The 23,575-nt window shown below is 38.3% G+C and overlaps 1 protein-coding gene across 2 annotated transcripts in view; it reads left to right on the top strand.

Annotated features, from left to right (window-relative positions):
- Positions 1-23,575, top strand: part of BRAF (B-Raf proto-oncogene, serine/threonine kinase) — an 87,214-nt gene that overhangs the window by 51,490 nt on the left and 12,149 nt on the right. The window contains exons 8-19 of one of the 2 annotated variants that reach the window (XM_069807533.1): positions 3,617-3,776; positions 5,403-5,439; positions 6,849-6,968; positions 9,672-9,808; positions 10,513-10,630; positions 11,781-11,865; positions 14,187-14,363; positions 15,864-15,910; positions 16,474-16,592; positions 17,381-17,512; positions 20,169-20,303; positions 21,172-21,325. In XM_069807533.1, coding sequence (XP_069663634.1) covers positions 3,617-3,776; positions 5,403-5,439; positions 6,849-6,968; positions 9,672-9,808; positions 10,513-10,630; positions 11,781-11,865; positions 14,187-14,363; positions 15,864-15,910; positions 16,474-16,592; positions 17,381-17,512; positions 20,169-20,303; positions 21,172-21,325 — 1,421 coding nt within the window. The remainder of the gene's footprint in view (positions 1-3,616; positions 3,777-5,402; positions 5,440-6,848; positions 6,969-9,671; positions 9,809-10,512; positions 10,631-11,780; positions 11,866-14,186; positions 14,364-15,863; positions 15,911-16,473; positions 16,593-17,380; positions 17,513-20,168; positions 20,304-21,171; positions 21,326-23,575) is intronic. The other variant, XM_069807534.1, reaches the window with a different exon arrangement.

The following is a 23,575-nucleotide window of genomic DNA, read 5'->3' as shown; positions in this document are numbered from 1 at the left end:
TGTTTATATAAAACTTAGCAAGTGTGGGCACTCTTCTGAGTTACCTTCTTCTTTCCCGTGGACCCAATTTTGTAGACACATTGGCACTTGCTGTGATTGGCAAGGGGTAAAAATGTACATCTGTCTGCAATTACTCTTGTCTCCTGACAAAACCTCTTTTCTATTTTGTCTTGATAAAAAGGGAGGGAACAGTGTGCTTATCCCAAATATGTGGTCCAAGGAAAAAGCATGCTCTGTCATACTAGCAGAAAAGGTTATAACATATTAAATTGGGATTTGACAACTCTTATCAGCTTGTTGCCTGGGAAGCTGAGAATCGTTTGTTAAAGGAATACCCTCATCTAAGAGGCTGGAAGAAAGTGTGCAAGATGAGGTGGTATAACCTCTCTAATATGTCAGAATATTGACGTTCTTATTTGTAGAAGGTCTCCTCTAGCTAGCAGGTTGGCTGTTAACTGCTTACAAAGGCCACAGGAGCAACAGAAACTTGGATTCTGATATTTAAACTGCTGTTCGTTTAAGCTCTGGCCTGCTGTACATGTATGCCACAGTAAACAGTTCTTTGCAGTAGTCGTGTTCTGGTCCTCTTGTTTTCTTGGGTTTTTGGGGTTGGGGGTTTTTTTTGACAATATGTATGTTGGCACAATGTTTGCATAGCCTACAGAACTAGTTTTGTAACTTGACTGGAATAGACAATGTCACCCTTTTCCAAATAATGATGATTGGTCCTTTTAGCTCCAGTGTGCCTTCTACCCTCCTGGAGTAATTAAAATTTAGGAATACTATAAGAACAGGCTTTTGTAGCTAAGAGGATTGCTGCATTCTTTGTGGTGATGTGTTTTCTGTAAATCACGATCTTGATGCAGATCAAGATACAGCTTTTGCCACACAGGCAGAGGCTGGTGGTAATCTCTTCTGGGCTTGTGATCTCAGTAGGCCACCTTGGCTAGCAAACCGCTTATGTCTTTCTCTTTACTAGTTAACTTTTTCAAGAAAATTTCCATTTAGCAAAAATAACCTACCTTTTTGTAAGTGTCCTAAGGACACCCATTAATGAAATCCTGATTGTATAGATGGAGCACACGGCTAACTGCTCATGAGATTCCCATCTCTGGATTCTTTGGTGTCTAAAGCTCAGAGATCCTCCCGATAATAGTTTAGAGACTCCAAAAAAAGAGAGTTCTTTCTCAGCCTGTGATTGTTTTCTAAAGATCTGAACTTCCCCCAGTTAGAATTTAATGAGTAGAAAAAGCTATTCAAATTGTTTTCAAACATGGTATGACATAGCATGCTATCTGTGCTAGCAGCATGATGGGCATGATGACCTGTGACCAGAAATACAGAAGTATTTGCAGATTCCCTTACCAGATGACCATTTATGACTCAAAGGAGGATGTAATTGAAACAATATTTCTGCAGTTTGGTTTTCTCTCCCTTGGCTTACTCATGATCACAGAAAATCTGATTGCTTCTGGTTTTGTGTGGCAGAGCTCAAATGCTGTCTCACTGTCACTCCTAGTGCAATGATCTGATGTTTGTTGTTACACATTTCCCTTAATTTCATTATTACTGAGAGCTCTCAGGAAGTTGGAGAAGGGAGTTAGCTATCCCAACAGTACTGGCCTGACTGAGACACTTTTCAGGCTTTTTCTTCTGAAATCCTTCTGTGCAGCATCTGACATGCTTGCCTTAACATGGAAATACAGTGCTTTAGAATGTCAACCAAGTCCTGCACTTGTAGCTGTGCAGTGTCGCATGTCCTGATGTGGGTTCTAGTTGCATGATTTCCTTACAAAAATGTTCAGGAGTTCAAAACTTCCTCATCTACAATAGAAAAGATTTTACCCAAAGGCACTTGTTAGCAGTGAATGAAAACTTTAGCTTATGAATATGTACATCAGCTGCATTTTAAAAAAATAGTTCTGAAATTCTGAGAATCTTCTGAAATGCTGGGCTGTCCAAGGCCCTCTTTCAGAGATTTGTCTATTGGCAGTTTCAGTTTATTGCTTCCCAGTATCTTCCCAATATTTATATTCTGTCATGTGACAATAGGTAACTTTTTAGAGAAAAGTTGAGCAGTGTTAAACGCCCCATCTATTCTTCCCCTGCCCCACTTCCCAAACATAATCTAAGTATTTTATTACAAGACTTTCTAGACTGTTGAATTAATTTGCAAGCACTGATTTGCCATTCTCAATTGTGGGACTGTTGGCCAGGAAGGAAAAGATGACAGGAACTTAGGATACAGATAGCACTGAGTTCTGGGATCAGTGCCAAACTGTATAAACCCTTCAATGAAAGGTAGACTAATCGTCTTTAAAGCAGACCGGTTTCTGAAGAAATGTCAAGAGATCCTGTTGAAAGTAACAGTTGCCCCTAAAGATCTTTGGAGAGGCCAAGGAGCATTCACTTACAGGAGGCAGCACCAGGACCTATTGCTGCTATATGCTGCTGTATGGTTTATTTCTGGGGCTTCTCCCAGTGGACATTGCCTTTGTGGGCATGGTAACTAACCCATGAGTAATTGAACAACTGGAGGACTCTGCTCCTCTCCTAGGAGTTGTATTTTCTGTAAGTTCTAAAAACCTTGTTGTCAGAGATCATGTATATTTTAACATAAAGGGTTTTTTTCTACAAGGGCGGCAAATGTTTCTCATTGACCCTTTGCCTTATATCCATTAAATTGAATCATTAGACTTAACAGTGACTGACCTTGACTTGAGTAAGAGAGAAATGCCAATTTATTGTATTTTAACAAAATAAATGGATAGCCAAAGAAGTGACGTTCTGCCTTCTTGCAAATGAAAAAGCAACTGTTTAGATTTTCTGTCTTTTAAATATATGATTCATGATACCATAAATTAAAGACTATCTACATTTGTGACTGGCAGCATTTGCATTTCTTCAGAAAATTTGTCTGTATAATCTAGACACTTATATTTCAAGTCAAATCTATTGCATTGCCTAACTGTAGCACTGTAAATAACGTTTGGAATGTTGCACTATTTAAAGTTATTTCTTAAAGGTTAAGAGGTGATATGTTTATTTTTAGTATCAACAATTCATATTATATTGGCCATAATATTAATCAATTATGTTGAGTGACCAGTATGTAATTTTTAGTCTTTCTTCATTGAACAATAATCCTATCAATACAATTTGTTTTGTCACATCTTCTGACTGTAATTTTTATGCAAGATGTTAAGCATTTTTAGTTCTTGATGGGTTGCCATTAAAGAGTGTATTGCATTAACTCTGAAGTGAGGAAACTGCAGAATATCTTGCTATCTTCAGTGCATGTTGGGCTACATGAATTTTTCAGATCAGGATTTATTATTACTATTTCGGTATGGTAATGTTAAGGTTTTTGTTTTGTTTTAACTCAGAACACTTCACAGCCATGTAATTAGGTAGTTTGCACAGCAGAGAGTTGTTTCAATTGATCATAGGGGAGTAGAGATCGTTCATTATAAATTGTTTTTATGCAGGCCTTTAGATCAGGTTTTTTTTTAACATATGTATTATTATAGTTGAAAAGGACTTACCACACCCACTATGCAGTATTTGAAGCCATTTGTAGACCTAAATCCTCTTTTTCCTTGACTTTGTTTCTCAGACCACCAATTCTCCCTAGTCCTTCTCCTTCAAAATCCATTCCAATCCCACAGCCCCTCCGACCAGCAGATGAAGACCATCGGAATCAATTTGGGCAACGCGACCGATCCTCTTCAGCTCCCAATGTTCACATCAATACAATCGAGCCAGTCAATATTGATGTAAGTATTAATAATGTTTGGATCAGGAATAGTAGACTTGATGTTTCCCTTATGAATATCAGTGTGTTAAATTTAACATGTGTACACGAGCGCTTTGGTTCTAAGCTAATCCTTGGTGGTCTGTCAGAGTCTTCATAGATCCCACAGAAGACATTTTTGCTATCGAGAGCTGTAAGAATGCAAATAACCCATTCTCCAAAAGCAGAAACTGCCTTTTGAAAGTCCTGTGCTTTCATTTTCAAAGAAACAGTCTACCACAAACGACTGCTCTTTTTTTTTGTTGTTAGTCCCAAGGCTCGTTGGGACTAAGTAAGTCCCAAAGCTAGCTGCACCACAGCATTAAGAATATGAGAGCCAGTAACCACTCTTGCAAACCGTTTTATGTGTTAAGCATATTTCTTTATATGCAGGACAGGGATTTTTAGTATTTGTAATTCAAGTAACATTCCTGGCATTGAAGAAAATTAAATTATTGCTGTAAGCTGAGTTCAGATTTACTGAATGTTCCTTAGGATTTCAAGATCCCAGTGTATATTGTTCTGAGCATTCTTTTGGAGTGTTCAGAAACTGCTACACTTAACTTGTTTTCCACGTTTTTGAAATTTATGGATGCAGAATCGTAAATAATAATAATAATGGTTGATATCAGGTATAAGGCCAGCTAGGACCTTTCAATATGTTGGTCACAACAACCTCTTTCTAATTTTGCTAACTTATACAGCTTGTATTTTACCCTTAAGTCTACTCTCTAGAAATTAGTCATTTGTCAGGTGAGCAGTCTTGAAGTCTGCCTGGACTCTGAGGCACAAAATCTGTTTTGCGTGTGAGCTGAGCGAAAGGTGAAATGTTAGTTGAGTATTAAGAGTGTGGCTGCGTAGACATTTGCATATGGTATATGGCAGTGATGCATCTGAGAGGGAGGACCAGTGTGTTCGGCAGCAGTGCAGGTGTTTAAAGGAATAAAATAATTGTGTAATCAAAAAAAGATGAAAATGGACATACAGAGGGAGACTGCTAGAATTTTCTAATTTTCTTCTGTTTAGAAAATCCTTAGTGTAGTTTGGTTTTAGTCTGGATATGTTGTAAAAGATACTCTTAGTTCACAATGTATTGCAAGTGAAGGAAACCTTTTGCAGTTAGTCTTTTCTGAGAAGAACAGAGTGCGCCTGGCTATGCAAATGAGGTGATTTGTTACAAGAAAAAATGAAGCAGAACTCATTTGACTGATGTACCTCAGTACAGGAAATTGGTGTCCTAGCTTCTGATATAACAGTTCAAATAATTTGTGCCACAAACACTGTAACTAGAATGATTAGTTCAATATTTCTTCATGCGTTTTGGCCAACTGCATGTTTAAATCAATATTTTCATGTCAGCATCTAGTCTGGGTGGTGTGCATTTCACTTTACTACCGAGAGATGCTGTATTGAAGCAACTAATTTTGAAAAGTTTAGTAGTTGTTATAAATAGTTCTTTGGAGTCACTGCTATTAGTAAGCCAAGGTAGGGAACAACTTTTATTTCATGGACAACATATGAGGTTATGGATTCTCAATTTGATCAATCTCGATTCTGGAATGTAAATGATAATACCTAAATTAAACACAATTTTTTTTTTTATTTATAGGACTTGATTAGAGACCAGGGTTTACGAGGAGAGGGAGGTAAGTAGCATTTAAACTATCTACTGTGCTATATTTAATTAAACAACTGCTCTGTCCCTTCCCTTTGTTCTGCTTCCTTCTACAAAACACAGACACAAAGGAAAACATGACTAGGAAAAAAAATGAATTTGCATTTGCTTGTCCATGAACTTAATATTTGTCTGACAAAGGTCTGAGTCATTTGCCGGTCATTCTGGGAGTGGGGGAGACGGAAGGAGAAAAAGTTTTGAAGTGGTATCTAGTTTTTTAGTTTTAAAATTATCTTGTGCCATCACTTTCTTGCTCTTACACGCACACACTCATTCACTCCCATGGCTGCACACAGATACGCTACAACTTCCCAACTCTCTCTCAAAGATTTTTATGCCTGTTGTTACCTTTCCACCCATGGGAACAACGGGGGTTTTCGTTGAAAACCATCAACATGGTAGATAGACCTTCCATACGAACCGCTGCATCCTAAAGCAGCGTGAAATACTCCGGTTCTTCTCCCCCTCTACCCCTGCTGAAGATGCTGCTTTGCTGTACTGCATGCCTGTGCTACTCTTGGAACCAGGTTGTTACACTAAAGCCAGGTCTTTTTATGTTTTCCTTCAGTAACACACAGCCCTAATTCACAGTTAAGTCAGCACTAGTGCCAGAAGGTTTATTTTTCTTCCCATGTTATGCATGGGCCTGTGAAGTCACTTCTCCCATCGGCTGTCAAGGTCCTGAGAGGACTTCTTATGTGCTGTATTTATTCCTATGAATATAATAATAATATAGAAATAATAGAAATAAAGAAATAGTAAGTAGGGCAGGCATATGACAGTTTTTCCACTCCAAATCATTAACACAGTCGTCTCCTACTAATTATAACTTGCTTCAGCCATTAGTAAAGTCTGAATTACCTTAGCGCGCTCTATCCTGATCTCTAAGGTTTTGTACTGTGGGCTATGACTGACTTTGTTTCTCCCATCCAAATCTGGTAGTTGGTAGGATGGTACCTACCTACTGCGCTGTTTGATGGAGCTGTTTTTCTTATGCCAGCAATAGAATGCTTTTTACAAAGAAAATTCCTTTAATCCTGCAAGCCTACTAATTTAAAGTTGCCAGTTTTAGCTATTTTTGTATGTGTTGGTAGGTGTAGCTCTCCACAGTTTTGCCCATTTTGTCCAGCATTTAAATGTTGTGCTATCATGTTGGTTTTAACTTTTGATCATAAACTGTCTGCTTGGCATCTGAAAACAATTGGCTATTCCCAGTCCTGAAGCAGTGTTATTAGTAATTGACTTTTTTTTTTCCTTCAAAGTACAGAAACAGTCTATGAATAGGAGTCAAAGCATCCTAGTTATTTCCCATGACTTCTTTCATTTCTTCTATGTGTCTGTCTTTCTGTCTCTGCCTGCCCGTCTCTTTCTCTCTAACAGCCCCTTTGAACCAGCTGATGCGCTGTCTTCGGAAATACCAATCCCGGACTCCCAGTCCCCTCCTTCATTCTGTCCCCAGTGAAATAGTGTTTGATTTTGAGCCTGGCCCAGTGTTCAGAGGTAGTTGGGCTCTTCTTTCTTGTTTTCACCCAAACAAAATAAGTAAAACCACAGATGCTGTTTGTGCCTCACCCTCACACCGTGTGTATGTAAGTGTGTGAGTTTATCAAAACACCTCTGTTTTTTGCTTGGCCTGGCTGGAATGCTTTGAATGTGCTTTTCACACATACTCACTTTCACCTTTACACGCTTGAAAATTACTATAAATAAAGTCTGACTTAAATCTTCAAAAGCAAGGAATTTCATAGTTGAGGTTTTTATGTGGACCTTAACATAGTTTTTTTTTAAACAAAGGTCGTTGGATTGCATTGCAGTGCTTTTAAAGACAAAGTGATATCCTTAACTTAGAATTTCCTTGACTGTTCAGTTTAAGTCAGTTCAGTGCTTTAACAGTTTTCTATATTTAGTATTCTTTGTTTTGAAAAGTAATCTAGGAAATCAAATTTGAATTATAAACATTTCCATTGATATCTTGGTAGGTCTCAAGTTTTTCAAGTAAAGTGTCATGTCAACTTTCAACAAATACTTTATTCTGAGAATGTGTTATTGATGCCACATTGGGGCTCTAGATGGTTTTAGACCATGTAGTTTTTATTTAGTTGGTAAATCTTCAGTGAAACAGTATTTGTTTGTGTCCTGTACCATGTAAAATAAGACTCTTCCATTTTCATGTCATTGACTCTGGGGGTAATTCAGGCCTAAAGCTGTCAATGGATCTGTTGTATTGCACAAAATCCCCAAACACTCTGTGGGATTTCACACACTGGAGAAACCAACTATTGAGTCATAGCATGAAATGTAAATATTTGTGTCTATACCTATACATGTAGAAATGGGTAGTCCAATGCATGTAGTGTGGTTTTCCAATGCTACCATTTTGGCTGTTTCAAAGACTTTTGTTTCAGAATATATCAAGAGCAGTCCACCTTATGAACTTGTAAAGTTCTTCCAGAAGTCTTTGTCAGAAGACAGGTGTTCCCAACAAGCAAACTGGCTACAGAATGGAATACGTTACGTACAGCTTCAGAGTCCAAGCTAATGACTTAAGTCCAACATTATCTGAAGTATTCTGCTCTAATAACTTGGAAAACAGGCCATCTGGTATTATTATGAACAGATTAACTATAATGTTTTACCATGCGCTGTAAGCATTTTTGGTGAGGGGTGAATATTGGGCTAGTGTTTCTGTATCATGGTATTAAAATTTAAGTAGGAGACTTTAGTTACCTCTAAAGAAAACGCATTCAAGTAGAGCTTTGCTATTCCAGAGAAAGTCTGTAACCCAGTAAACTTTTGGAAAATTGCTCATGTTCTGGGATCATCATACATTTAATTCCATATATGTATGATTTCAGACTAATGATATAATAAATATGTGACAGTATAGTGACCGTAACAGGAATATGAACAAAAGTTCATCCTGCAGGTTGCTGGCTTCCAGCTGCTTGTAAGTGTAATTAGGATGCCCAGTATGCATCATTATTGTTGCTTTGGCATGTGGCACAAAGTTTATGGATGCTGCGTCCCATTTTTGATGTGTTGGTATGTCATTATTTTGTGCCTTCCACTTATAAATGTATGGATTTTAGTTCAGAGAGGACAGACAGTGATGCATATATATAGAATCTGATAAATTAGCACGTACTCAGTGACTGAACTTGAGCAACAGTATTAAAAGTCACAAAGTCAATTTTTTTAACTCAGGTTGGCGTTAGGAGACACTTTTTTGTTTAGAAGGGGGCTTCTAAAGGAATATGAGGGGGAGTATTGTTGTCTACCACATCCCAGAGCACTGATGTGAGGGAAAGCGTTGGAACGTTGGAGGTCTTGTACAATGACATACATTGTTTAACAGAACAGTGTGAATTTAATTAACAGTTGACCCTATTTTATGTCCTTTGCATTGGGAGGGTCAGCATAACCTTGTTATGAATAATTATGGTGTATTTTAAAAACCAGTGTCTAGTTGAAGTGCTCTATTTGTAAAGAGCCATTGAGGCTCTGAAACACAGCTCTGATAGTGACATTTTCCTGCATAGATTTGTTTAGATAACGTCTAGGCTACAGATTTGCGGTTCTTTCTGTATTTAATAGAATATGCTTCAAATAGCTAACTAAAGTACTTGTTCTTTTTTAATCCTTTCTACAGTCTAATATTTACTTTTAAATGAGAGCTCTCTGCTAACAGATAGCTTTAAAACAGCCAAATCATTTTCAGGTGGCACTTGGAGACTCAACTAGAAAACATTTAAATTTTTTGCATTTAGTCTATTTTGATTCCAAAGTACAATATTTCAGCTATTTATTGGGTCCCTAAACGGTTAGTTACAAGAAATATGAGAGGTAGCTACTGCTAACTAAAATGCTTCTACTTTTCTTCTCAAAGAAACTGGTGGAATTAAAAAATGCTCCCCTCCACCCCCCATTTAAAGAGACATTGTCCTTCTGATAATTCACGAACAAGAGACTGGAGACTATCTGGTGTACAGGGATGTTTGCTATAGACTTGTCTCTTCCTGAAATCTAAGACTTGAGCACTAATCTAATATTAGGACAATATTCCTAGTATATGTTTGTTCCTTCTTAACATTTACATTGATGTTTGGAGATACTGCATCTTAAACACAATTCTTGTACCTAATATCAATACATTCTTGTAAGCTGGCTTCTTATAGATAAAATTATACTGTTTCTGAAATTTAGGTTCAACTGCAGGTTTGTCTGCAACACCTCCCGCCTCTTTGCCTGGGTCACTCACCAATGTGAAAGCGTTACAGAAATCACCAGGACCCCAACGGGAACGGAAATCATCCTCATCCTCAGAAGACAGAAATAGAATGGTAAGGGAAAGATCAGCTATTTTTATTCGTATATTGGTATATATGGTATATTCTTAGTACAGAAATACTACACAACCATGTTCCTCTCACTTTTGTTTCATCAAAGCCTTCTGAATTATTTTGAAGATGAGTAAGGTAATGATCAAGGACTTTAAGCCAATAAGTAATGGAATATTGAAATTCTGGGACCGATACATAAATCATTTAAATAATTGACTATACTCACTTTTACTCCATTGCACCCAAATGTCTTGGTGTGCTTCATATTATAATGCCAGCTTCCTTTCTAATAACAGCTTAACTTTCCCACCATGATTCATGAACTTTGAAAGTTCTCTGATGAATCTCAAATGTAACAATACATAAGAATGTCTGCATTTTTTTTTAATTCACAATGTAGCATTATACTTGAGTAAGAAATAAATGAGACTTTCTTTTTGGTAAGAGTTTCTTAATATTTACTGGCTTTAATACTGCCAGAAACCTGTGGCAAGTATTTCATGCCAGGAAATAATTTAGTATACCTGTGTGTTGAATTTTGTGTATGGCCAGCTTGAAAAGTCAAATGCAATATCTGAAAAAGAAAGTTCTCTTAGGACTTTAATGATATGAAATGCTGATACCAAGTCTTTAACAAAGGAGCTGTTTTCACAGACATTAATGCACTTGCTTTCTTCCTTTTTATTGTTTATGTATATATAAAGAAAACCCTTGGTCGACGGGATTCAAGTGATGATTGGGAGATACCAGATGGACAGATCACAGTTGGACAAAGGATAGGATCTGGATCATTTGGAACAGTCTACAAAGGGAAGTGGCATGGTATGTGACCGTCGTGGCAAACAGTTATTCTTAAGCAAGTAACGTTGCCTGCTGCGGGCCACCCAGTGAGAAAGCAGCTTTGCGCAAAAACATCTGTGGATTCTGGCGGGCACGAAGTTGAACATGAGCCAGCAATGCGCCCATGCTGCAAAGAAGGCTAATGATATCCTGGGCTGCATTAGGCAAAGCATCGCCAGCAGGTCGAGGGAGGTGGTCATAGAATCATAGAATGGTTTGGGTTGGAAGGGACCTTAAAGATCATCTAGTTCCAACCCTCCTGCCACGGGCAGGGACACCTTCCACTAGACCAGGTTGCTCAAGGCCCCATCCAACCTGGCCTTGAACACTTGCAGGGATGGGGCAGCCACAACCTCTTGGGGCAACCTGTTCCACTGCTGCACCACCCCTCACAGTAAAGAACTTTCTTACATCTAATCTAAATCTACCCTCTTTCAGTGTAAAGCCATCACCCCTTGTCCCATCACTACATGCCCTTGTAAAAAGTCCCTCTCCAGCATTCTTGTAGGCTCCCTCTAGGTACTGGAAGGCTGCTGTAAGGTGTCCCTGGAGCCTTCTCTTCGCCAGGCTGAACAACCCCAACTCTCTCAGCCTGTTGTCATAGGAGAGGTGCTCCAGCCCTCTGATCATCCCCTCAACACTGGTGAGGCAATGCCTGGAGTGCTGGGTCCAGTTCTGGGCTCCTCAATATGAGAGAGACATGGACATACCAGGGAGAGTCCATTGAAGGACCATAAAAATGATTTTGAAATTATAAGTACTGTGCTAAATAGGTAATGTTAGAACTTCAGACTGTTTAGAAACTCAACTCTTGCATGTTCTTCTGAATTTAGTAGTTATTAGGGTAAAGATGAAACATAGTTACTAGAAGGGCTGAAGTATCCATCTTGATGAATGAGGATTTCAAATGTGTATTTGGAAAGCTTTGACTTGGCTGGGATTTCTCAGAGTAAAATAAAAACAGTGTTTATACATTTGACAGAATATTTACTTATTTTAATATGGTAGTGGTTTATTTCATGAAAGCTAGAAAACAGGGTAGCTCAATATTTCTGATGCTCGCTCTATAGAGCATTTTCTCAATAGAGGAATATGTATCAATGGCACTTATTAAAAAATTCCTATTTTAAAGGTGATGTGGCAGTGAAAATGTTGAATGTTACGGCACCTACACCTCAACAGTTACAGGCTTTCAAAAATGAAGTAGGAGTGCTCAGGTAAGAATATTTTTAATGCCATAAAATAATCTGTGTAGATTTATGCTTCATTAATCATTGAATTTTAGATTGCCATTAGAACACATTGGTCTTATTCCTCCATGTTAATACTTTGGGCAGAAAATATAACTTGCCGTATTAAAATATTTCTTTGTATCCACTGCTACTTCCTTCCCATGTATGTGTTTGTCTGTGCACCTATGTTGTGAATATATGTATGTCCAAATACTCAAGACAGGACTGGTTTTTGCTATTGTACTACCCCCAGGGCACAGTCAAGCCTAAGTGTGAACTGTAGACCTTTCTTTCCTCTTATCCACATTTTGAGATTGAAGGAGAGCATGACTAATTGTTGGTTTTGAGCTACAGCACTGCCTATATTATCTGTTGTTTAATAGTTTCTGTTCAGTAGCATTGACTTCTCTTTGAGGTTTTTTTTAAAATGTATTTCTCATAAAGTCACTTCTTGATTTCCTTTTCTCATGTCTACTGCTTGTACTTTCTCAGAGGAAGTATTTGTCTTGGGTTCAGCTCTTAAAAGAGGATCCATCAACATGATAGAATAGAATATTTATTGGGGAAGACCATTAGCATCCAAGTACAATCTTGAGCAGTCTCGAGCATAATTCTGTTTTAAGAAACAAAATAGAAAGAAGGGTTTTTGCCTCTGGAAAATTGATGTGTTGAGCTGGGCACCTGTGCTGGAGGACCATCCCCAATAAGCTGCATAGTAAAAAGGGGATGGTCAGCCTTTTTCCCCAGGAAATGTTAGTTCTGACTCTAAGTCCGTAGTTGTGGAAGTAGAGGCTTTCTGGGGTATGCTACTTTGGATATCTCTGCATATTTTTTGCACACCTGCTCAGGTATTTAATGAAATAAAAACATCTTGTATTTCATACCTATTTCAGATTTCTGCTGGCAGTCCCATAGCTGGAGTCCAGCCCTTCTCTGTTGTTGATCATTTCAGCACTTAGAGTAAATAGTCAGTTGTCCTATCCTTTGACCCAAACAAGCCAGATTTACCTGTAGTTGTGCCTTTTCCATTATGCTTCATCATTACTTTCTTAGCTTTGAGGTAGCATTTGCAAGAAACCACTTATTTTTTGTTCACTCAGCAGTCACTTGACAAATCCTTGAACCTGAAAAAGGCACAGTCACGTAGTGTAGAACTGTCCTAGTCTGCATTGCAGAGAGGACAAAGGGGTTCACACTCTAGGCTCCCATGTTAGTTTTTTCATATAAGAAAACCTAAAGAGCTCTGCCATCTTCAGCAGCAGCATAGATTTCAGAAGCTACCACAGGTTTTAAGCTTGGTCTGTCAGGTTTCATCAACAGTGAGCTGACTGCCTTCAGTACCGAGCTGTGTTGGAAGAAGATTGCCTTTATTTTTCCTCAGCCCTTGGGAATGCTAGGAAATACTCCCAGAATTCTGAGGTGCCACATCTTTGTAATATCTCATTGTTATATTCGGAGGTGTCTAGTTCTTCATGTCCATTTGATGACAATAAGAATGTGATTGACTTTCCCTGGAGGGTGAGGACAATCCTTCAGATTTCGCAGTGTATCAGTAGATTCTTTCAGGCCTTGAATCTGCTGGGATATCTAATGAGATAATCCTCTCTGCATTGTTCACTGTGAAGTTTTTCTGTCTGGAGTTGCTCCACCTTTGAAATAGGTTTGATTTAATCTGGCCAAATCTCTGTGGTGAGCTCCGGTCTCTCCCAGTGCTGTTTGGGAACAAGTTCATAGCATAACCTTACTGAGGTACAGTTTTCATACCTGTTTCCATCCTTTCTTGTATGCTAGCTCCATAGAGAGTACAAAATTCCTGTCAAATAAAGCACTAAGAAAAACTGAAGCCTTGTCAAGGAGGTGTGGTGATGGCTTCTGAACAAAAGATTGTCCTTCCTTGAAAGCCTCTGAGACTGGAATTTCATTTTGGATGTCCTCCTTATGGGCAGCAACATCTCATAGCTGGACTGGGGTTACACAAAAGCAGACCTGCCTGCAAACCATCACTGCCCCATGGGGACCTAGTGTTAACAGCATCTTCTGCGCTGTCCTGTGCTGGGTTGTTTGCAAAAGCAAGAGGAAGCGGTGCTTACCCCAGAATAGCTATTCTGTGTCATTACGATAAGAAAGGCTAATTGCTGGAATAATTCATTAAACTGAATCTAGCAACAGGTTAACATGTTATCTTAGTAAAAGTTGAGATTGACCCAACAACTTCTGTTTGGAAATATCTATTTAGACTGTGATAGATGTTTTTCCTGATTTTCTGATCTGCCTGATTTCCTCCTGATTTTTTTTTTTTTCAACAGGAAAACACGCCATGTGAATATCCTGCTTTTCATGGGTTATTCAACAAAACCCCAGTTGGCTATTGTTACACAATGGTGTGAGGGGTCCAGCTTATATCACCATCTACACATCATTGAGACCAAATTTGAAATGATCAAACTAATTGATATTGCACGACAGACTGCACAAGGCATGGAGTAAGTATTGTATTGCTTGTTTACAAATGAGCATTGGGGCAATGTTTACTTATCCTCTTCACACTCTGACTGGCATCGGCAAATAAGGCCAGCTATCTGCTCACTTTGCCAAGCCCAGGGTCCTGCCTTGATGATCAAAACATTTGGTGAAGTGTTTATTATTTTGATTAGTAAAATAGACTGTTTTCTTTTTTTCGAACATAGGGAAATAAAATCATCAAGGAAATACAGTCTTAGTAGAATAAAGATAATGACAGTGTAGTTAAAATTTAAATCTTGAGAGCAAAGATTTCTGTTTCAGGCTTTACAATCTTCACAGTGCAGATAGTCTTATGGTAGGAGGTAAAACATAGTTTAAAAAGAAACACCCTGTGAACAAAAGGACAGAATCCTGTAAGATAATGCAGAAGGCAGACAGCCCTGTTAGCAAAAAGAATTGATTTTTTTTTTCTGCTTTTCTTATAAGTATTGTAGCTCTCTAAATAATAGATTTCAGCATTTGAAGAAAACATACCTATTTTGTTCTAAGGACTGTAAGTAATCCTTACTCCCATAGAGGGCAATTGCGTGAGTTAGAATTTACAAAGCTAGCCCAATGCTGTGTGTCAAAATCAGAACACTGATGTAAGATCAGAGAAATCGCCCTCCAGCTGGAAAACCACTATGATGATTGCAGTTCATTGTGCCATTTTTCTGCTAAGCATTCTATTACATTTTCAGTCAAGAAGTGGGGAGGTGTTCGCAGCAGCCAGCCTCAGCCTTCTGTTAGCCTGCTCATCTCCCCCGGCTCCCTCTGTAGGTAGTGGAGATGCAGAAGCCGTTGTATGAGTGTGATTCAAAGCAAAGACGTACATTGGGGCTTTTCCAGCAGGTTTGTGCCAATCTCATTGACTAAACAAAGAGCCATGGGAGACTAGTTGCCTAATTTAGGCTATATCTATGCTGTGGGGCAAGTACTTTCCTCTGTGTTCCCTGCAATCTATTTATCCAGTCTGCAATCAGGGGATCTTTTTTCCAGTCCCATACTAAAAAGCAGTCAGCATACTTGAGTACATGCTGAGGCTGGGAAACACATTTAGCTCCCACAATTTAAAATCATCTTACCTAAAGCTGTGACTACTCCGCAAAGTGTCTTGACAGTCACCATTAAGGCTGGGAGGCAGAACCTTCAGCACTGAATGGCGTGTCAAAAACTACTGAAGTTCTTTTATTTTTATTCTGAATATTGAGTTACAATCAAAAAGCAGAAGTTGGCACATAATTGTTACTTCATTCTTCAGTAGCATCAGGTTTCAGCTGAAAATCTAAGCTTTATTTTATTTTTGTTTTTTTTCTCTGACTGTTGCAGGAACTGTCATGGGTAACTGAAGTTTTGCCACCCTGATAAATATGTGCAGTTTGAATATCTACAGAATTTGTGTTTCAGTAATACAATGAATTTTGAGTCATTGATTAGTGAAATACCATTTAACCCACCTAATCTATGATGTTCCTTTTCAGTTATTTGCATGCCAAGTCAATCATCCACAGAGACCTCAAGAGTAATAGTATCCTTTTTCAGAGACGTGATTGTGGAACGTGACGGCATTCCTGATTTTTTTTTTTTTTTTTTTCCTGCCAGAAATGAACTTAGTGATGTGAAAAGCTGTTCATGTGTGAATATTTGCTGAGTTAAAATTCCATTGAGAGGGGGTAGTATCACTAGTAGAGAAGTAAGGAATACTTGCTATGTCTATTAATGTGATAGCAATAACGTAGCGAGTTTTGTTGTGGTATCAAAGATTTTTGCATCATTTGGTTTCTACATGTAATGAAAGATTATGCCAGTTCATTCATGGAATATTTTCAGCTTTTCTCGTACTTGGCATTTCAAGAAAGCCACTTGGGCCGTGGTCTGTTCAGCCCTGGCCCAGTCATTACTTATGTAACCCTTAAGTGCCATAATTCACCGTGCTGGCTGCTTAGAACCTGTATCATATGAAAAACTTCTTCATTGATGGTGGATGGTTAAAACTGTTATGTCTAATGTTGCAAATTTGTAGCTGTTTATTGTTCTTGTAGGACAGGACCAGTACCGCTTGTTTGTTTTCCCTTAACATTTCCCCCTTAGATATTTTTCTTCATGAAGACCTCACAGTAAAAATAGGTGATTTTGGTCTAGCTACAGTGAAATCACGGTGGAGCGGGTCCCATCAGTTTGAACAGTTGTCTGGATCTATTCTATGGATGGTAAGCAAGGGGGAAGGTGGTGTGTTTGTTTCAACAAATATAATTGTCTTCGGCCAAAGTTTCTAAGACTATCCCTCCAGCACACTGACACGTACAAGCTGTCTTAAGCTGGAAGAGACAAGCAGTAATATGAAGTACTAAATTAATGCTTTTCAGTTCTTCTTTAAGCATATGTTTTCCAGTAGTCAGCAAAAGAACTTTAGTGTCTTCATCCCTTATTCTGAGGTTTAAACTGAAAAGAAAATGGTGGCTATGGAAAAAGGGGGTGGTTAATGCAGGGTTGAGGAGAAGATGAGAAAAGCCATGGAAAAAATCCTGCTCAGCCAAACTAGCTCAGCCACAAGTAAGATGCACTTAAGTTTTAAGGATTCAAGCACGGCTACTCTCAAGAGGTTGTACAACTTGCTTAAGTCTTAATAATAAGTATAGTTACAACCTCCTGTGCAACTCTGCTTTCTCCTTTTCTCCCTAGAAAAAACTGAAGGCTCTGTTAGTTGGCATTATTTTCAGTGTTGTTTTAATTCTAGTTTCAAAATAGCTTCTCGGCCCGGGCAAGGTAATTTTGTTCTGTTGTAGAGGAATAAAGAGATCACCAAGCTAAAATGAACCAATGGATTCTGAGATTCATGTCAACATCCACTCTACATTAGGACCCAGTAACACCTGAAGGCAAGAGTGGGCCTTTTGCATCTGCTATAGTCTGGACAAGTCTGTGTTTTGTTCGTGGTATGTGAGGTGCAGCCTGACATGGTGAAATAAAAACTTAATTCTTTCCTTTTATGGTACAGGCACCAGAAGTTATTAGGATGCAAGATAAAAACCCATATAGCTTTCAGTCGGATGTGTATGCATTTGGGATTGTTCTTTATGAATTGATGACTGGACAGTTACCATACTCAAACATCAACAACAGGGACCAGGTAAGGGAAGGGAAGGGATTGTCTTCAGTCAGCTGTGGGCTGAGACAGAGATTGATGCAGCCTCCTGAAGTCACATCACATTCTGATGTTTTGTGTGTTTGATTTGTGTTTCTGATTCTGATGTTACGAGATGATGTTTCTACGTTTTCTAGATCTGCCTCAGCCACGTAGCACCAATTTACTTTTTTCTCTTGAGGTTGTTTTTTTACTTTTTTTACTTAAAGTATAGATTTTCAGCTTCTGAGCTGGTTGCCAGGATACTTATTAGGGAGAGAGCAGGTTACTTAATAGTAGTCTAGTTTAGAATAGTTCTGCAAAGGCAAAATGATCCTCCATATGTTTAGTTATTCCTCTCCCCCCCCCCCTTGCACTGAATAATAGTTCAGCAACAGGATTGACAAAATGGAACAGCAATCATCTTGCTGAATGTTTTATATTCATTTCAATCCTGAGAAATGCATGCACCGTCTAATTGAATTTCAGGATATCAGCATTTCTCAAATCCTGCTTGATGGAGTATATGACTTTCCAGAGTGTGTGAATCCTGTAAGAAGATTACTTAATTGTGAACAAATATTCTTTAAGTCTAACGATACCACACGCCTATAATATATCTCCACAGGATAGGCACGTTTGCGAAGGCATATCTGATTCATTATTTCTCTGTCTAATCTGAAAATAGTATCTATGCATCAAGATCTTTGGTGTAAACTATTCCATGTCTGGGCGGTGATATATTTATGTTGTTTCTGTGTCCGCATCCCTTGTTTTTTCACTGTCAGTACTTGAGAATTGCAACCATAGCAACGTTCATCTGTGAATGCCATTTTATAAGGCTGCTTCCATATTTGACAGAGCACTTCATCCCAATTCATCAAATTTGGAGTGACTCCTTTTTTATTAATTTTTTTTTTTTTTTTTTTTGATTGGTTTTGCCTTTTGAAAGAAGGGGAAATGTCCAGATTCCTGGCCAGATGGATATAGCCTTCTACAAGCAGTGTTTGGGCATTGTTTTGTTTTTTACATTTTGAGATTTGAAAGATGAACCCAGTGATGTGAGTGCTCACAGTTGAGTGCTGAAACAAATTTTAAATTGCAAGTGAAGCCAACATATAAAATGTGATCTAATGTCTTGAGTTTTGTCACTCCCAGTCTATTGTCTGAGAAGAGGTAAATATTGCTCACTCTCTGTTGGTTCATCTACATCAGCTACTATGACACAACTGAGATTCTTAGTGAGCAAAGCATTGTTCTTGTTACACCTCAGAATGTTTCTCTCACCTTAACAGATTTTTCTAGACAGACTAGGACTGTTCTTGTAGTGATACTCTCTTTTCTCTAGTTAAAATAAAAGTTTAATCCCTGTATTATTTGTAAAGATTGTATCGGGAGCATAATAATAATGAATTTCGAATAATTTCAACTTAAGTAGTGTAACTATTTAGAAAAGAATACCTTCTAGATGATGGTAAGTCTCACTGCAGCAGAGGTAAGGGACGGGTAGACAAGTCTTTACTATGAAATGCTGCTCTGGCACATGGGGATTTCTAAAGGAACCATATGGGAGTTTTATACTCCTTGATGCCAACACAGATGCGACTGAATCAGACAGTTAAAAAAGGACCAGGATTGTGTTAGTATAAATAACATGTATAGCTTGCATGAGATGTGGGTTTTTTCTGTTGGTTTTTTTTTGCCAGTGTCAAGATATGAACTAGTTACACTTCATTAAATATAAGGTATGATACACCTGGTGGGTCTGTCTGAGTATTCAGAAAAGGCAGTGATTATCTGCTGCAGCATGAATGGATCTTTGATTAGCTGGTTTGAAAGGGCTTTTTAGTGTCAGTGCAACTGCAGTACTCAAACCACATTGCATTTGACCTTGGCTTGACATGATGATGTTTGATGGTTTTTTATATATCCAAGAGAACATTAACCATATTTATGCTTTGCTTTCCTGCTTTCTATTAGTTTGTTTTATGCTTAAGTTTTATCCTTATAAGCCTTCCATGTTAAAGGATTTACTGTAAAAATACAAAGCCTGCCTGTCTTCTCTTCTACAGAGGAGAGGCAGTTTCTCTTTTTCTTTTATGGGTTTTTTTGGAGGAGTGGAGAAGGTGGTCAGATGTCGAGAATAAGCTTTTGTGGTACAAAAGTATATGAAGGAATTTATTCTCGCACAGTAGGGGTTTTTAATAGCTGAAGTCCATGTGTTTCTTAAAACACCTTTCAGTGTGAACTTGCTTTTGACCTATAATATAAAACAGAATTTTTATTTTTGCAGAATATTTATTTTTAGGCATTCTGTTCCTGCCACAGAGTTCCTTATTCTTGTTTTTGTAACAGTTTTTGACACCGAAGAACCACTCCCTTAGATGGTTATTGCTGTAAATGGTAACCATTTGCTAGTGTTCAAGTTTCACAGAAATCTCTCTTAGGAGGAGGAGGAAAAATCTAATTTTTTCTGTGTACTGAATAGGTTAGCAAGCACTACTCTAAGAAACTTGGCAATTTCAATACCAGATAATGTTTCCTGGGAGCAGAAAACTTGCTGCTGGGACTAAAATTGTCTAGCAAAATGTACATCTTTTGTTACTGCTTGTTTTATGGACTCATCTTCTTCCCCTTTCATCTTTTTCCCCATTAAATAAAGATAATTTTTATGGTGGGCCGAGGATACCTATCTCCAGACCTCAGCAAAGTACGGAGCAACTGTCCAAAAGCTATGAAGAGACTAATGGCAGAATGCTTAAAAAAGAAGAGAGATGAGAGACCCCTTTTTCCACAGGTGAGAAATGTTCCTCTTTAGTTCTCAGTAGACTTTACAATTCAAATATTAAAAATAAAGAGCAGTTAGGAACTCACAGGCCAGTTCAAAATGTTTTTGATTAGTGCTATAGCATGAAGTACTGATTCAGGACCGGGTTAGTGCTGTTTAATTAGAAATGTTTATTTTCAATTCAAAAAGCAGGTATTAAAATGACCTGTGTAGTTGGAAAAGCATTTATGTGTTGGAGAAAGTTTCATCTGGGAGACAGTGAAATTAATAATCACAATTAGACACACAAATTAGAACTTGGTGTATGTTCTCAGAAATCTTTATAGCCCCCTCCTTGCTCTCCCCCAAGCTTTATGAAGGGAAGCTGATAGTTTTTTTCACAAAACTTGATTTATCGTGCCTGCTGAGGAAGGTTTGGATTCTAAAAGCTTGGGGGGGACACCTTATTTTTTTGTTTGTTTTGAATGTAAACCAAAGCATTTTAAAAAAAATAAGGAGCTCCCCCTGCTGGCTTTTGGTAAATGGTATTAAGCAAACGGCTGGCAAAGCTGTGGTTATTTGTAGCAATGGTAGGTATAGGTACTAGTGCATAAACAAGGAAGCAAATAAAAGGCAACTATATTCATTATGCTTACAGAGGGAAATCAGTATGCCCTTTTAAAGGGGGAAACGAGATAGTTTCTTCCCAAAATGTCATCTTCAGTTTTTTGAGGACATAAACATCGGAGTGTAATGCAGTAATCTATTTTTAAAAGTTTCTGTTTAAATTTGTGTATAGATATTTTTCTGTAGTTAACTGATGTTCTGCCTTTGGTTTTAAGAGAGTGTTACAACTTCGGAACGACAGATTTGATCACTTATTTTCTTCTTGTTTTAGATTCTTGCCTCCATTGAGCTTCTGGCCCGGTCATTGCCAAAAATTCACCGCAGTGCATCTGAGCCCTCATTAAACCGGGCTGGCTTCCAGACAGAGGATTTTAGTCTATATGCTTGTGCTTCTCCAAAAACGCCCATCCAAGCAGGGGGATACGGTGGGTTTCCAGTACACTGAAAAGAAACGTGAAAGCATGTGCCTCTGTGTGTGTGTGCCCGTGTGTTCCTGTGAGTGCAACATGTGTATGTTCTCAGTTCCTACCAGCTATGGTTTTAAGGTTTACTGAGGGAATGAAGACTCACTTCCTAACGCTGGGCATTGAATATCCTGAGCACAAAGTCTGTGTTGGTAAGAAATGCCCTGGGAACAGCTGGCACAAGAAGAATTGTAAGGTCACATAAGAGAAATGGGAAAAGTCACTCCAAAACAAGCAAAAATCCTCTTAAGGTCGTTGGGTGTCATTTTTGCTTGCCTGTGTCATTTTTGCGTAGTTTATTGTGATTGGAATTAGTTACTCAGGAGTATATTTTATTTTAATCTACTCAAGCTATGGTGGGTTTTGTTTTGGTTTTGTTTTTTTACTTCAGTTGAGGTCATTATATTTGAGCAATAGGCTTTAGGTTCCTCAGTTAGTAATGCTACTCATATGTGGGCAACAATTGGAAAAATAAACTCCGTTTCAAGGCTGACCACAGTCAAAACTTCTTGTGGTCAGCAGAAGTGAGCAGATACAACACAGAATCCAAAGAAAGATCTTAGTGACACGTGACTCTTATTTTGAAAGTTGAAGTTTAAAATACTGCTGTTTAGAGAACATCTCTTCCTGCAGAGGAGTGGTGGCATGGGGTTTTTTTACTTTTTTTTTTGTCTAAATACTCTGACCTGCTATAGTTTAGACCATCTCAAAATGTTCTGTTACAATGCAACATAGAAGAAATTCTGAATCTGTTTTTGCTGAACTGCAAGAATATTGCTGGTAAAGGTGCCTGTATCCTTCAATTAGCATGGATTTCAAAATTAAAAAAACATTTTAGATGTTGAGCGTAACCAAATACTTTAAGAGAAAAAGGCTGATAACACCTGTAATAGGAAAAGAGGATTTGAAAAAGGCAGTTGTTTTCATAGAAATCAGTATTATACCATGAATTCTGTTAAGATTAAAGGTTTTAAGTACTTTAATAATACCACTGAACATGCTTCTGTTTAGTGACAAATTGTTTTTTTCACTTCCATATAAAAGCTGCTAGTTGGACTAGAAGTGAATCAGTTAGACTGGATATCTAGGTGACAAAGCTATACGCCTTACCAAGATCCTGTCAGCTCACTTTATAGATGGTGGTTTTCTCTGGAGCATTCCCCTGGAACAGGTGAATCAGAGTAGTGGTTCAGGTGATATCAGTCTTTGATGTCAGATATGAAAACAATAATGTTACTGTGTCCTTGCATATTTTGAAATTAGTTACGTGGTTTTGTTTGTTTTAAACTGCTAAGCTACTAATTTTCACAGATTCTTCTGCATCGGAAACAAGCTATTGCTCTTGTTAGGACTTCAAGGTCCAGGACTGTTCTTAATGGCTACTGATCTACATACTTACAGAGAAGTTTGCATGTTGCTAGCAATAGGTTTTTGAAATAGATCAGGAATTCAAAAAAGGTTTTCTTTTCTGCTCTCTGTCAGCTGAGCCTTTTAAAACAGGAGGCAGAGTTAGAGAGCTTGAAGAAATGTAGGCAATTTCTACACCTTCTGGCCAGATTCTAATGGTCTTTTTGGCTTCTGCAGTTGGAACAGTTTGGGAACTAACTTTTCTCTTTTCATTTTGTTAGTCAAGAAAATTCAGCTGTTGAAATCTGTCTCTATGGAAATAGTTACGGAGGACGAAAGTTGTTATTGTTTCAGAAAATCTGTTTCCCATCTTTCTGGTATCTTCACCTCATTTTGGCAGGCTTATCTTAAAAAGAGAACAGGATTTAAGTGGTTTTTTTCCCGTCTTACTATTTTTTTTTTTTATTCTAGACAGTGAGGAGGAATGCTTCTTAAGCTTTGGGGTATGGTATTCAGTACAGGCTACAATGACCATCTCAGTAAGAGCAAGAGGATGCTGCTGGGTCTCCTGCAGAATCCAGAAATGTGGCATCCCACACAGAAAAGGCTTGACCACACGGGGAGTCATGGAGAGGGCAGAACCATCATCACTGTCCTGCCCGGGCTTACTCTTTTTCAGGTCTGCCAGATCAGTTCAAACAAGTTGTTCCTTGGAGTAGTGTTATCCTGCTTGTTGTTAAGATTGTTCTTCTGTGCAATAGGAACTACAATTAGGGGGGGGAAAATGCTGCCATCCTTAGACACATTTGGCCCCATTTCCTGCTGTATGGTCAGTGCCTTAGACTTCTTCCTGTGTCACCTGTT

The sequence above is a fragment of the Haliaeetus albicilla genome, chromosome 19 (genome assembly GCF_947461875.1).
Source record: "Haliaeetus albicilla chromosome 19, bHalAlb1.1, whole genome shotgun sequence".
In the NCBI taxonomy this organism is placed as follows: Eukaryota; Metazoa; Chordata; class Aves; order Accipitriformes; family Accipitridae; genus Haliaeetus; species Haliaeetus albicilla.
This window is presented reverse-complemented; position numbering and strand designations above follow the sequence as displayed.